Source organism: Equus caballus, chromosome 28 (genome assembly GCF_041296265.1).
Source record: "Equus caballus isolate H_3958 breed thoroughbred chromosome 28, TB-T2T, whole genome shotgun sequence".
NCBI classification, from domain to species: domain Eukaryota; kingdom Metazoa; phylum Chordata; class Mammalia; order Perissodactyla; family Equidae; genus Equus; species Equus caballus.
The window spans coordinates 13,209,463-13,225,353 of record NC_091711.1 but is presented as its reverse complement, the minus strand read 5'-3'; the positions used below and the strand labels follow the sequence as shown (position 1 = coordinate 13,225,353).

The following is a 15,891-nucleotide window of genomic DNA, read 5'->3' as shown; positions in this document are numbered from 1 at the left end:
AAGGGTAAAGATTAACTTCACGTAATAGCCAGTTCTTCCTACCTACCATTTAGTTCACTGCCATTACTGATGTGGTGCATGGACTCACATCTTCCCAGAGCTGCCCCTCCCACCACCCAACCGCCACACGTTGATGAGGACAGAACTAACAACACATAAGAAGGTAAACAGTAGGAGAACTGGAACCGCTCATCAGATTAAGAGCCCTGTATGGAATCACCTGGATATCCAGAAATTCTAGGATGATGAAAAAGTCATAGCTAATCTATTTTTAGAAGGTAATGATATTCTTCAAGAAGTGCTCTTAGATGTATGAAAATATTACATATATTTAACATATATTTAATATACCAGAATTCAACTAAGGTCTGATATAACAGTACAACTAAGATGCACTGGGTTTCTGAAATATCAGACATACCTAAATATTTTAAATTAGTAAAAATATACTTACCACAGTAATACTGAGGACAACAGAAGTGTGTGGTATTAAGATCCACAGTGAGAAACTCCCCATCAGTACATAGTAGAATTGGTTCAGTACAGGATTCACAAACTAAAGGTAAAAAAAGGCCAGAAGTCACAGCCAAGCTAAAAACAAACTATTATCTCAGATTGCTATACACTTATGAGATGAACATAAAATACATTATGTATAATAAAATAAGAAACAAGGAAAATAAGGCTTTAACAGACAGATCTCCTTATTTAGTCATAAAAACAACAGTATGCCTGAGTACATTGCTTTTGCTTTCCAAGCATACTGACATAGAAGAACACCATCTTACCAGAAATACAAGGCATAAAGATTTCTGGAGTAACTAGTTCTTACTAGGATCACAATTTCATTAATTAATTTATGTTTTCTTAATTCACTACTCTTGATTACTTCAATTAATGGATGAACAATGTAGTAGACACTTGTCTTCTAGAGCTGTTCAGCATTCCTCTGTCAACTTTGATAACAACTCTGAGCAACCATGAGGAAAGCCCCACCGACACAGACTTGGAGTGACTGTTGCAGAGGTGCTTGATTCTCCCAGCCCTGTGTGTGGGAACAACCCGTATTAGATGAATCAGAATCTCTCTCTACGGCATTTGAATCATCAGTGGAAGCACTCCAGGATAGGAAATTCATCCATTGCTGACTCAATCATTAGTGACTGACACTTAGAACAGCTGGTTTCTCGCCTTCCAGGGCTTGAAAGATCTGTTTCATCTTGATCCTGCAAAATCTTGATCCCCAAATCCTTCCAATAACTGATTGTGCTTAACCTAGCCAGAATCAATCAGTTTTTGCCACTTGTAGTCAAAAAACTTTGGTACCAAGAAATGTGTTCTGATTTTCCTAAGTACATCTAAAACCAATTAATCACCAAGCAATCCTTGATATGATAATTCACTTGAAATGGAAAATAGAAAATTCTCTGTTTTCCAACGTGAAGTTCATTAGACAGAATATATAGCTACATATACAGTCATCTCCCAGACACCCTTCATTTCTACTATTCTTTTTTGAGATCATCATAGCTCACACATGATATACAGGAGGAAAATTTTAAATAGGTCCTATAATGTCTTAGCAGAGTCCATTATTCTAGTTGATTCTTCAAGGAAAGCCAGGACTAAATTTTTCACCAAAAAGAACTAGGTGCTGGCCTTCTTAAAGAAAAAAAACAACTTGATTATATTATTTTGATCATGTTTTGATTGATACATATAGTCTTTATTGATAGGAGAAAGTAACACTAATTGTAATGATATGATGAGTCATTTAAAATGCTGTACTTTCTTTTCTATTGTTCTTATTCAGTGGAATTCCTATGAATATAACAGCAGAATATTGGTTACCATCAGTCCCATGAAATTCACATAAATAAGAGATTTTCCCTACATCCTTCTACTTTCAAGAAATCATCTCACAGAACACTCACCACAGACAGGAGAAAAACAGCAAGACTCGTCCTGTTGAACTTGCATCATGAATTGATCTTCTCTGCATTCTGGTATTGAAATAATGGGGCATTTGAATGGGTCACATTCTGCAGAAACACAAAGATACTTGAAAATTTGTATAGAGGGAGATGATAAAATAAATGAAGTAGTGTGGTTTAGTTCTCTTTGACTATATGAATTTATATATAAAGCCTGCTATTTCCTATATATTTCTGCTAAGATTAAGATATTTGAAATGAGTTAATTATCTACATACACACATTTATATAATATATAAATTTAAAGTTTATATATATTTATAAAGAAATTGCAGGTTTACAAAAACTATCTTTAGGAAGACAACTCCACAAGCAGTCTTTTATAATAAATAATTTCCTTGTTGACACAAAGAATGAGAATCTAACTCACTACTCTGAATAGACAATGACTCTTGTGCTTATTTTCCCTAATTAGTTACTCACCGCATTGGTACTGCGGACAGCAAGAAAGAGGGCTGTGGCCAACGGTCAATTTTTGACTATCTGTACATGTTGGAAAGGTAGTTTCACACAAGGTCATGTCACAACCTGGAAATAAGAAAAAGAAGCATTAAAATATTAGTGAACATAACTAAAATCTTGTGTTTCTAACTCAAAGCGGGGAAATGACTCCACTCTGCATGTTTTTATACTGCAATTAAACCCACTTAGCTCATGAAATAGGTCATATGTGAAAAGGCAGCAGATTTAAGGTTTATTATTGTCTTCCACCCTGGATTGTCAAAAGGCAAAGATTCCCAGATCCTTTATCTTGTATTACTGAATATTATTAATTGCTAATAGCCAGAGTTTTGCGTGTGTGTTTGCAAAATCAACAAAACCATAATGAGGCAAAACTTGTTTTAAGAAAGTGTAAGTGACATTTATGGCAATACTTCTATTGTAACTTCAACTGTCATATTTTCTTTCTATACCAAGCATCAAGCACGCCCTGCCTTTTCGCAAAGAACATCCACGTGTTTTGTGGCTTTAACTGACTGTAAGGCTTCAGCCTGCATACAAACCGCAAACTTCCTTTGAACAGCAGGTCCACTCATCAATGGAGCCCAGGACAACTTCAGCTTCTCGTTCACAGATTGGAGAGGGCTCTTCATCACAGTCAGGTTCTATGGGAATAATGCTTCCATTCTCCAAGCATTTGTATAGGGCACATTCGTCAATGCCCCCATTCCAAACCTCCCCAGCAGCGCGGGGTCGGTCTTCCCAATCAGTGCAGGCTTGAAAAGATCAACAATGTTATATCACCAACAAGCTGGGCGCTAAAACAAATCAAGCTGTGATGGGTTGACGTCAGACTGTGACTTGGCCCAGTGACATCAATAACATGTTACATATCTATGCTTTCTCAGATTCCTCTTTTCATTCATCAGCTACTAGCTTACATTGTTCTTTAATGAAATTTTAGATGTAGTCCACAGAAAATATTCTTGACTTCTACAACTGTCTGTAAATTTGCATCTCCTCTCCTAAATAAGACGATTTTTTAATTATTTTTGATTCATTTTAAGTCATTAATACAATTTATTTAGCTTTGACAGACTCAGTAATGTAAATTTAGTTTAAAATATTAACTGATAAAAATGCTAAAAATTGGAAAACAAGTTAGTCCCTACCTCACATTAACTTTTTTGTCATAAGAAAATTCAAAACATTTCAGTTTCAAAATGTAAATGTGGTAAGTAAGCAATCAAGAAAAATATTTAGTGATTCTATTACTTTTATCATTAAAGTTTTACTTAGTGATATATAAGGCCCTCTGGTAGTTCTCTTAAGGAATAATCAAAATAAATGTAGTGGCCACCATATCCTCAGCCCCCAGTGAACTTCTCTTATATGGTGCTATTTACTGTGGCCAACCAGGCTCACAGGTCCCTAAAAACAAACACAAGCTTGCCTGTATATTCTCAAGTCTTCCACAACTCCTTCCTCCAATGGCAAATACAAACTTGTCTCTGAAACTATATATGCATTTCACTTCTACTTGCCTTTCCCTTTGTTAGCTAAGTCTCTTTTCTTCTGACGATAATAACGAGCCCTATGACTGATAAAGTACTGTACTGCAATTTTCTACTTTTTTCATTGGCAACCACCATGGAGACAATGCATCAGAATAAAATGGTTTGAAAATGAAAGTAGAAATATTAAATCTTTTCTCTCAGATGATGACACTATCTGCCATTTCTTGTCTGCTTATTTTTCTCTAGGCACTTGTGTGAAATGCTTTGTAATATTTATGTATCCCCACACTAACCTTATGGGATAAGTACTACTATTTTCCCCATTTTATAGGTGCAAAACCTCAGGCTCACAGAGGTAAAGCTGAACCACTAATACATGGAAGAATTGGAATTTGAATTCTTCCCACATCCTATGCTCTTAATTCTTAATTTGTCATGCTCTTGTCCAGTTATTACAGGCATAGGTAGAGATTAAAACACATCATCATCATCAAAGCTCCTAATTTTGGTAACTTCTATTGAAATCATATTAAATTCAGACTACAAGTAAGCTCGTTTCCTTTCCAACACCTGGGTGAGCTTTGATCAATCTTTCTCAGCACATCTCTCCAAGACCTAAAAATGCGTTGTTTGCTGCATCCCTCAGAAGTCATTTTGTACTTCGTTGCTCACCACATTCTTTCTCTGGAATGCACTGAGTTGAATCTGGCCTGTGAAGGATGGTTCCGTTTTTGCACACACAGTCTTCTCTTAAATTCATACATGAAGAGTGTCCATAGAACCATCTGTTCAGACATGTTCTTGCTTCACAAGTTTGCACACAGGGTTGATAGTCCTTCCCTTCTGGGCAACTCAGAGCTGTGAATAATACAGGGCAGAATTTGCTGATGATAAAAGTAACCCATTTGAATTCTAGTGAAAGGAAGAAATGCCAGGTTTTTTTCTGAAAATGAATTTTGCACATTTTAGTCCCTTCAAAGTTCCATTTTTCATTTATTATGTAACCATAAATTAGAAATAAAACTATCAATGGGTATTTTTGAGCATCTTCCAGGCATCCAGCTAGTATAGTATTATGTTATGTTATAGTAGAAAAAGTTCACCTGATTTATATCAAATAAATACGACCAATCTGCAGCCCCATCTGGTTGACACAAATATAGAGACAACTATGAAGAAGTTACTGTTCTGTGCAGAGAGAAGGGATATGACAGTCTACTCAGAATAAGCACAGAAACACTCTTGAAATATGTAAATCAACCAGTTATAAAAAAGAAAAATGTCACATTTTTAGGTTTAATCCTTCACTGTCGAAAGAAACTACCATTGCTGAGCAGTTTCTCAATGCTGTTTTAGATAATTCTTGTGGATTTCCAGTAATCTTAGAAAGCTATGCAGTTAAAAAATGAACACACAGCTGGTGGGGGTGTAAACTGGTAAAATCTCAGTGGAGAACAATGTGACTGTCTCGTGAAATCGAACCTGTCATACACTCTCTCTGAGTCGAGAGACCCCACTCTTGGACAGTGGTTACCTCTGCAGGAGGAGCAGAGGCAAGGCTGCAGGGGACACACCAGGAGCTGCTTTGCTTCTGAAGTGCACTCATGGAACTGAGGTTTGTGATATGTTATTCTTTATGCATTTGTTTTCTGGGGAAAATGAAAACTTTTATTTTATCTTGGGGCATTTTACTAACATTCATTTGTAAATCTTTGACCATTTAATCCACTTAATAATTCTTAACTTAAATTAACAATATTTTCTGTAAAATGTGCCCAGGATTGGTGACAGGTTTCATAAAATTTGTATGGAAGCATTACAACTTGATGAGAAAGTGTGAGCCTGAAAAATAAAAATGGGCAAAGAACACATACAATAGAAAAAGGAAAAAGAGACATGCATTTGGAAAAATATTGAAGCTGGAAACCAATCAAAGAAAGCCAGAAAAACCGGTTTCTAGGATGTGGATACTATGTCTGGAAAGGAGGAAAAGCAGGTAGAAAAATCTCCATCTCCACTTACTAAATGGATCAGGACAAACTGAGAAAAAGAGGCAGGTTGAATAGAGACAGACAAAACGTGTTGGAAGATACAGAATTAAAATCTCTCTTCAATCCTCTATGATTTCTTCAATATTTCAATCTACCTTCCTAACTAATATTTTGTGGACTAGGTTTTCTTTGGGGAGAATTGAGGCCTCTTTACGTTTAGAACAGGATGAAAACAGAAGTTGCCCATGTGGGAGAGCTGACCTCTAACTTCTCAGTTATATTTACATGCATGTTATTCTTATGAAATTATTTTGTGACGAAAAGTGAAAAGAAAAAGGAAAGGAGGGAATGCAAAAAACAGAATATCATTCGATAGTTGGAAAACATCATTTGAAGTGTAGTACTCACGGCAGTAATCAGGTGTTCTCCACTGAAGGCAGATGTCAAACTTGCTGCACAGAGCTGCATACGCAGAAAGCGCGTCACACTCATAGTTCCAAAAATAGGTATAATTGATCCACATCTTTTCACAGAAGTCCTGTGGTGAAACCTAGAGATACATTTTGCCGTGGGATAAGTTATATTGTTTTCTTCCTCCAAAGACCCTAAGCTAGACTAAAACTATTTTCAAAACTTCACAATATTGGATGTCACCTCTGAATCTGAAATATTTTTAAACAAATTTTAGATAAGATAAATATTGTCTGTGTTAATCTGCATAAATCTATCTTATAAAGATGGAAAAGAAACAGAGCATGTGATCTTTTATATAATAGATTTTTTATATAATAGATCTTTGATAAAGTTAGAAGCTCCTGAAGCATTCCGAAATAATACATGGCATTGTCCATTAAATGAGGTTATCTTTGCGTCTCAAAAACATGTGTATTAATATTGAATGTTGATCAAATAATTTATATAATTTGGCACATCTCAATTTAATTAGAGGCTCACTCCTTTTTCTACAGATTATGTTTCATTTTGATCTAGAAATGCCTGAAATTTAAATAATTGTTACAAATAACTTGTTACAAATCAATTAACATTGATTCCAATTTTTCTCTTCACTCATGCATTCAGCAAACATACTAAGCATTTACATTTGAATGCTAAATTCTGACACAGGTCGAAGTCTCCTTGGTTGAATCTCCTTAGTTTCCAAGCACTTCACTTTACAGGGAACACTTGCTATGGTCATCAAGAACTTCCTGTTTGTCAAATCCAGGGAACACTGATATTCTAAACCCTCTCAACCTCTCAGAGGCCTATGATGCCATGAACGCTCCCTGTTTCTTAAAACCCTCTCCTTTGACTTTGAGGGAACCATACTCTACTGCCTTTCCACCGGTACAGTGTTGTCTCCTCTTCCTGCCTCTCATTTTGAGTGATTCTCTGTTGAGAAACCATTTTCAATGGTTATGTCTACTCACTGCAAATGCTCTTCCTGGGCTCACCCCTTCCCATAGTTTACACCACTATCTTGGGCATTTAAATCTTCACCTTGTTTTCTTCATAAGTTGAATAGAGTTAATAATAAACTTACTACTACTTAAGACTGCTGTGAGCTTATATATGGAAAGTGTACAGAACAGACTCTGGCACATCATCTGTTGTATACTAATGATTCCCCTGACTTGATCTCTGGCCTCAACTTACCTCCTCTGAGGTCCAGAATTATGTTTCTAAGTTTTTTCTGGACATTTTAATTTTGAAGTCCCACAAGACATAACTTGTCCAAAACAAACAAACAAAAAATTGTATACCTTCTCCACGTAACACACAAAAGCTGATTCCCCTGTATCCTCCATTCATCCATTCTTTTATACACACTTTCATAATTTATTGAGCACCTAACTACATATCAGGCAACATGCTATACATGAGGAGTACAAAGATGAATAAAACATATCTGTTCTCTGCCTTATGGATCTCACAGTTTTAAAAGACTTTGAGTAGGATCAAGAGGAGCTGCCATGGTAACATGAATTGGAGGAGGGAAGTATTCCAGCAAGCATAAAAGTCCATTGATAGCAAAAACTTTGAAACGTTCAAAGAGTTGAAGGGAGGCTGGAATGCCTGGAGCTTAGAAGCAAGAAGAGTGTAGCACAAGGAGGAAGCTGGAGAAGCAGGCGGGACAGAGCACAGAGGACCTTGTAGACCCTGATAAGAAGCTTGGAATGTATGCCAAGTATAAGTGCAAGACACTGAAGGGTTTTAGGTAGAGAAATGATACAATCCTATTTCCATCTTTAAAATATCAACTGCCTGCTCTTTGGAGATTTGTAAATGAGGATGAAAATGAGAAGCCGGAAACCAATTGTGAGGTGAAGTCATTAGACCAGGTAAGAGGTGACTGTTGTTTGGATTAAGATGTTGGCAGTGGTGATGCAAAGAAGTGTACAGATATGGAATATATTTCAGAAGTAGAATCAACTGACTTGGTGATAGCTTGGAAGGGACAGATGGAGAATTAAAAAGGTATCAAGGATTTCTTGATCTTGATATGTATCCAGTTTAAGCCAGAAACTTGAAGTCTTCCACAATCGTTCACTCTCCCTTAACGCTCACATCTGATCAGTCCTTAACCTGCCCCTTCTAAGTCCCAAATGTCTCCCTAATGCTGTCTCTCCTTTCTAGACACACAGCTATCTCTCCCACTCTCCTCTTGACCAATCCAAAGCAGATTTGCTTTAAAATAATTCAGCAGAGGCAGGGCCTAAGCAGAGGGAATAGGGAAGATAGATGAAAACAGAGAGTCTACTGATTATAGTGGAGACATAGGAATCCTTATAGTAGCCCCATCATGTTTGTGAATGTAAACCTCACCAAAATAAAAGATTAAATAAACAAATAAAAAACTACCCAACAGCCTTCTACTTAGCCCCCCTGACAACCTGCCTCGTCCATCTTCTTCAGGCCTTTATACAGATCTATCAAGTAAACTGTCATGTCCTTCCCGTCTTTTAGTTTTTTTTCCCTTACAGTAGGACTTTCATCTTAAAAGCAGAAGGTAGAAGAGAAAATTTGTCCCTAGGTTGATTAGAGTTCAGCCCAAAGAAGTCACCATAAACTAGACTTTTCTTTGAAGTATTTTTTGAAGCCATGCAAGTTTTACATTCTGGTCCCTAATAGTCTGAATCTTTTAAATATAGTACTGTCTTAAGATTTGAGGCTTTGAGAGAAAAAGAAATACGTTCTACCTATCTCACTGACTAATGGGCAATGCTATTGCATTCGATCTCTCAGTATCCAATTTGAGGTAAATGGAAGAGATCTGACACCAACTAACAAGTCCAGCATCAAGAGAATACTATGCCTTCTCAGCCTTAGTTTTGCAATATCCAAGAACTTATATGCTTAGAAACATGCGGATTAAAAAAAGACACTTCTTCTACTCTGCCAGAGTGATCACTGAATTGTGATGACGAGAAGGCAGCTAAAGAAGTTGTCTGATGATGTGTCTTCAGGATACTGTAAGTACAATCCTTACAAGCTTTGAAAGGGTTTCTCTTACTATCTCAAGGAAACCCTGATCTAAACACTTTGGGCAATTAGGAGTCTGAATACTAGGAGTTCTCACATTCAGTTATTCTTATCTTATTCTCAAACTTAATTTCCACTGTAGTATTTTTAAATACTCAGTCTTGAAGAAAAATACCTGCTAAATAACCCAACTTTGTGAGTTAATACTTTACCATTAAGGCTAAAATAATTCATTTGCATTATTTAGGTTTTACTTTTTATCTTCACTTTCTGTGAGGAAAAATTATACTTTCAACTCTGACTGTAAAAAGCTTATAGCCAGTGCCTTCCCCAATTAAATTGGTTTATATCTATGTAGCCGACCAAGCGGTCAAATCAACTTTCTATTTGATTACACGTTTGTCAAAAGAGATATTTGAACTGAACATTTTGAAAAATTATAACATTTTTATCACAGCAATAAACTCCCTAAGAAAATACAGAAGCAAGACGTTCCTGGTAAAGAGAGTGAGGGATTTGATGAAAATCTTGATGGAAAACAAGCCTGACCCTCCAAATGTTTCTAAAACTAATCCTGAAGTAAGCTTCTGAGCCAAGACTACTTACTATCTACAAAAATAAAACAAACACAAAATTCTGGCAATTGTCCTCAAACTCTGCATGATTGGTTTTTGATGTTCTCCTAGGAGTAGTTTTATGTAGTTGTTGATTTGAATTTTCCAACATAAGACACAACACAATTTGGGGCTCATTTGCATTTTCAGAATAAATACTACCCATATTTTAAGTAAGCATTAAGGTATCTACTGTATTTGTTAGATTGGCCACATGTGCTGGTGGCCAATTCCTCATGTATATCTGGGCTGGAGCGTTCCTTTCTTTTACCATCAAATTCACTGGGAAGATCCTAAGGGAAAAGCTGGGGCTGTCGCGGATTAGATGGTATCTTGTGTTGCCTCACATGCTTTGAATAGTCAAACTGAAAACTCCTGATTTAATCAACCCTTCCAAGTTGCCAGTTAAAAATGCAGTTTTCAAAAATCATTATGCTTTAAAAAGACAGTTTAAAATGACACTGAAATGAGTTTTAAAGTATTTGCTTTTTTTCCCATTTTTACATACATGCATTTAAAAATGTAAACATTTAGAGCAGATTTGCTTCCAAATCTCCAAGTAAAACTGAAACTCCAGAAAGATCCACCATTTTCAGCCCATGATGAAAGGCACCCTTTGCCTTTTCCGCCAGGGAACCGCAGGGCAGGCTGAGAACTATGGAGTCTACACGGAACATCCTTCACCGGGACCCCTTCCTGCTGCAACAATTCCCTCCCTCTCCTGCCCAGACTCTTGCCCTCTGTATATCCTGCACTAAACTCTTTCGGTGTTTTCCTCACACGGCCTTTTACAGCAAACTTGCTCTTGCACATGTGATTTTCTCTGCCTAGGTCTCCCTTCCTCCCTCTTCTCTCTGGCAAACTCATCCTTCTAAGTAATTCAAATGCCTAAAACTCTGGGAAGTCTTCTCCAAACATGGGCTCCTATGCCCCTCCATATTGTATATTGTGATGTGTTTTTTCACATCTTCCCTTCCCACTAGACTCTGTAGGGCAAGAGGAGGGTCTTATTTATCTTTTTATCACAGGAGTGGAACAGTGCCTAGATGGTGCCAGATGCTCATTAACTTTGCATCAAATGATTCATGAAATGCTGTATTTGTCTGTCCTTTGTCCCTGATAAGAGATCACTTTTTAATAACCTAGATTACTTAAAATATCTACTAGTCACCTAAAGTTAGAGAGTAATGAAGAACGATTAAATTGAATATGTGACAGGTTCTATACAAGTATCCACTTAAGAGGCCAGGCTCACAGAGAACTGATTAAACCGTCACTGTCATGGTTTCTATACTGGGTTATCAAGCGACACCGATCTCTCTCTCCAAGAAGCATTTATTCATAGGATGAATTTCATTTTTCTTGAAAGCTGTAGATATACTTCTGAAAAAACAGCGGAGAAAAAAATAATTAACCCTCCTGTCGCTGTAAGTCTATAGACAGTAACTGATTCTGAATTCCAAAGCACACTGACAGACTGTTGAGGATAACCATTCTCAGTAGAAGAACATCACGGCGAGAACAGGAATTTATTGGCTTTTACTGTCAACATGTCTAACATGATGGTTCTTATTTATGGCTGCTTTCGACTTACTTTATCGTGGCATGGAATGAAACCTTTTCTATTTAATAACTCAATGCAGTGGCTGCAATTGTGCTCAGTACAATTCCTAACAGGTCTTCTCGTTGTTACTTCAAATGATTTCTCAATTTCCCAGCTCTCAATAAATAATTCTATGTCTTCCATATTCGTAATAATTGTGCCATTTTGCATCCTGAGGTCATCATCTGGATCTTCATTGCAAGTTCCTGGAAAGATATATGACATTTAGAGGGAAAAATATTTCACTTAAACCGAATGTAGGCAGCAGCAATAAATCATCTTAATAATTGATTTAAAATGAATGAATTATTTACTGAATGAGATGCTAAATTTATGCCCCTTGACTTTAACATTGATGAATTTTTAAAACTATGTATCTGATTCTTTGATAAAATAGCATGGAACTGTCTTAACCAGATAAGAAAGAAACCACGATCCTAGAAGTCAAAATATGTGAAAAGATCATAGAAGATGAAGAAAGAGAAGATTGATTCTGCTCCTACATTCTTCCACACTTACCTCTAATTTCTAATTTAAGACCTAGTTTTTAAGCTTGCCAAAATACTCCCCAGAATAGTGGACATTTGGTGATCGCCTCCCTAGCACCCATTCCCTCAGGAAAACCTTGCCTGAAAATGTTACATTTCTCTTTTTGGAAACTGTCCCTGCTCTGTCACCTAGAGCATGACACCACTCCAGGAGAGGGCCCTGATTGGCATAAAAGGTAATCTTTACTCCTTTGCATTAACAATTGTTACAGGTAATCCAGGCATAAACCAGTCAGCTCATGGCAGTCACCTAGACACATAGATTCACTCAACAGTAGGACAACCATTGCCAAACTCATAATCTGACCTAGGAAATCTAGCACATAGACAACCTCCCTTCTTTGGGATGACATAACCTCTTGATGGCTTATGATGCTTTGATTTGCTACAGCCTCTAGTTTCCTTGAGGAAGGCTGGACTGAGGATGGAGCTTACACTTCTAGTGGACTGCAGAGCCAAGGGAAGTACAGACAAATGGACCTAGCACCCTGATCATACCTTACCTAAATCCCACCCTACTTTAAGACATCGTATTTTTTAATTCCCAAGGTCCACAGCTGTAAAAGATATGAGTTAAAAACTTTTTGAAAATATCACATCTTAATCCTCAAGTAGTTATGTCAAGATCAATAAAGGCTGATGCTGCCTTAGTTGCCCCACCCTTGTACATTCAGGGGACTGAGTGCCGTGCAAAAGAACAAAAACAAAAACAAAACTCAAGTTAAGTAAGCTATACTGTAAAGCAGCTACTATTTTTTAAAGTCTAAACTCTTCTGGAGAAAGGTTAATTGCTAGCAAAATATGTTTCCATTGCAACTCCAGCCACCACCCCTGCAGACTTGACTGTGTTATCTAGAACGAGGTATCAATATTGACCTCCCATTCTGATATCCATGCTCAGTTCGGGTCATACTACAACTTTATTGGTCAGCACCCAGGCTAGTAGTCCCAACAGCACCCAGATTTCCCTTCAACAAACCTCCCCTCTCCTACTGGTCATGAAGTTTGGGGATAACTTTCGGTTAGCAGAAAGGTGACCCTGGCCCCTTCTCTCCAGCGATTACTTAAGAATTCAGTTAGCAGAGTGTCTGTCTCCATAAAAGCATGAGCTGGCAGTAAAGGAGGAGAAAGGAAAAAAAGCACGAAAATCAAACAGAAATCATGGCATACAGAAGTGATAACTCAGAGGAGAAAATATGCATTCCCAAAGTCTCTTGTTTCTTACTCAATAGCAACTATTGAGTTATGATGTATACTTGATAGTGTGTATACAATAATAACTATTTCCACAATGATAACCTTAAGTCACCATAGAAGGTTGTGCTATGTTTAGCATACTTCAAACAGGCAAGGAAATATGTAAACCATTTTAGCCAAACTTTCCACTAAATGGGTTACATTTTTAAACAAGAAGTTTGGGTATTTCACATAATTTGTTGAGGCCAAGGACACTCAGAAGGTGTCCACAAACTTTTGCTCAATTAATATTTAGTGAGGTGAAAATAGGTATCTTTGTACTAAGCTAACATTTATCGACTGTGTGTATTAAGCAACATGTTAAGTGTTTTACATTAACTTTCACATTCAATTCTAACAACAGTCTTGAAGGTAGATATTACTATTCCCGTTTGAAAGATGAGGAAACTGATGCGCACTTCAGAGCACAGAGCCAGAAAGGGGATAGCTCTGCTCAACGTTCCAGCAGACGGCAGAGCCAGTAGCATCCTTTTATTTCTTTATATACATAGACAGATTATTAATTCCTTTCCATTGGCTCATAACTATGCATCCATGTAACACAGTGTGGTATTAAACCTAAGCGTAAAGGCACATGGGAGTTTTACACTTAAGAACAAAACTGAGACCAATATTCAGAACATTGCGTTCCTTGTACATAACTTTCAAGATGACTGAACTTGAAATCAGGTTTTCCTTGATTTCAAACTTTAAAAAAATATAAGGAAGAAACAAAGTTATTTGTCTTTTTAATCTTTCTATGCCTCATTTTTATCACTTATAAATTAATACTAGTGCCTACTTATTAAGGCTATTCTTAGAATTAGATGAGTTAAAAGTATGCAAAATAATACCTGATATTTCATTAATGCTTAATGAAGATGAGCTGGTGGGAATACAAACAGTACTATAGAAATCGTGGTAAGCATATATTTATTTCCATAAAATACCCAAACTCAACTGTTATTTCTTGTTTTTTAGCCCATTGATTGAAAGCCATCGCTTCCTTTGGTATTCACATGGGGAACTGAAAGTTAACATCACTTCCCAAATCCAAAAACTAGGGCAAGATGGGCTAAAATGGTGTAATGTGAACAGGAAAAATGAAGTTAGAAGAAATCGAGATTTGAAGAGCTGTGCTCACCACAAAGTCCTTCTGTGTAGGATGACAAGTTAAATCGAAAGCCAAAATGAATGTCTGCAATGCCTGTGAGATGAGCCCACTTGATGATCAGTCCGGCTGGAGTAGTAATCACATACATGGAGCCAGAATCCTCTATGGACAGCTCTTGCTTTGAAAAGGGCAGAGGCACAACGACAGAATCCACTTCCACCTAAAATGACATAGCGCACTTACATCAGCTAGAAAAACATTTATGCTTAAATACACACTCCTTAAAATTAGGTGAATTTGGTTTACTCCATTTCTTCTGATTTAATATAGACTAGTTTTTTTAATTTTTAAAAGTTTATTCTCTGTGGCTGCTGCAGCCTCTCATAACTTCTAACTCTTTTATTGTTCCTTTGCTGTGTCTTGCTATATTCAGTATTTGTTATATTCAGCATTTACGTATTCAGTATTTATTTACTGAATTTGTTATATTCAGTATTTGTTCTAAATTGTCCTTTATTTTCTTTAAAACTTTACTTTCTTCTATGTTATGTATGCTTTTCTGTCTGTTTCCCCAATACATGTTGATTATACCATTATCTCCTACAATGAATTTAAGATAATACAGGCATTTTCAGGATGTTTTCTTTAATCTAGATTCTTTCTTTGATCTTCTAAATCAGTGTTTGTTTAACTGTAACATCCATAACCATCCTCTGTCAAGCTTGGGAAAGATTAAGATTCCCAGCAATACTACCTCCTAGGTTTGGATTGCATTCTAGACTCTATAATTTTAGCACGTACTCTTGGCAAAACTAATGGAGGCAGTCCAAGTCTTATACTTTGAAAAACAGTGCTTTAAATAATGACAATGACATGCAACCATGAGCTGTAACTAGCAGTAAATTTCTCAAACTTATACCCGACCAACCATCCAATTTCTCATCTTTATATCTTTCTCATGGTTCTGCCCTCGGGCTGAAACCTCCTTCCTCTTAGCCTGGTTAATTTCTACTCATTCTTTAAGATTTATGTTAGGTGTCACCTCCTCCAAAAATACCTATTTGACCCTCCTAAAAACTGCATTAAATGACACTTATCTCTGTTTCCGTGATATCTTGGTCATAACTCTGTCACCTCCTATTGCCTTTTAATTGGCAGATAATGGCATTTATGCTCCCCACACGCAACTACAGGTTACTTGAGGTCAGGACCTGTGTCATCTTATCATGCAAACTCTCACAAAATGATTTTCTAAATTAATAAGCTTTTAACTGAATACATGACCAGTGATGAGTTTAGTTGAGGCCAAAAATAAGCCCTTTTGCCCAAATGCTCATAATAATAGCATTG

General features: G+C 36.8%; 1 protein-coding gene across 4 annotated transcripts in view; it reads right to left on the bottom strand.

Moving 5' to 3' along the window:
- OTOGL (otogelin like) overlaps positions 1-15,891 on the bottom strand; it is a 172,294-nt gene that overhangs the window by 17,721 nt on the left and 138,682 nt on the right. For all 4 annotated transcript variants that reach the window (XR_011433512.1, XR_011433513.1, XM_023631363.2 and 1 more), the window contains 8 exons: positions 14,572-14,761; positions 11,635-11,849; positions 6,352-6,493; positions 4,625-4,810; positions 2,999-3,211; positions 2,418-2,522; positions 1,935-2,042; positions 455-556 (listed from right to left, as the gene is read on the bottom strand). Coding sequence is in view for 2 of the 4 variants with exons in the window: in XM_023631363.2 (XP_023487131.2) it covers positions 455-556; positions 1,935-2,042; positions 2,418-2,522; positions 2,999-3,211; positions 4,625-4,810; positions 6,352-6,493; positions 11,635-11,849; positions 14,572-14,761 (1,261 nt within the window). In the remaining 2 variants the exon portion in view is untranslated. The remainder of the gene's footprint in view (positions 1-454; positions 557-1,934; positions 2,043-2,417; positions 2,523-2,998; positions 3,212-4,624; positions 4,811-6,351; positions 6,494-11,634; positions 11,850-14,571; positions 14,762-15,891) is intronic.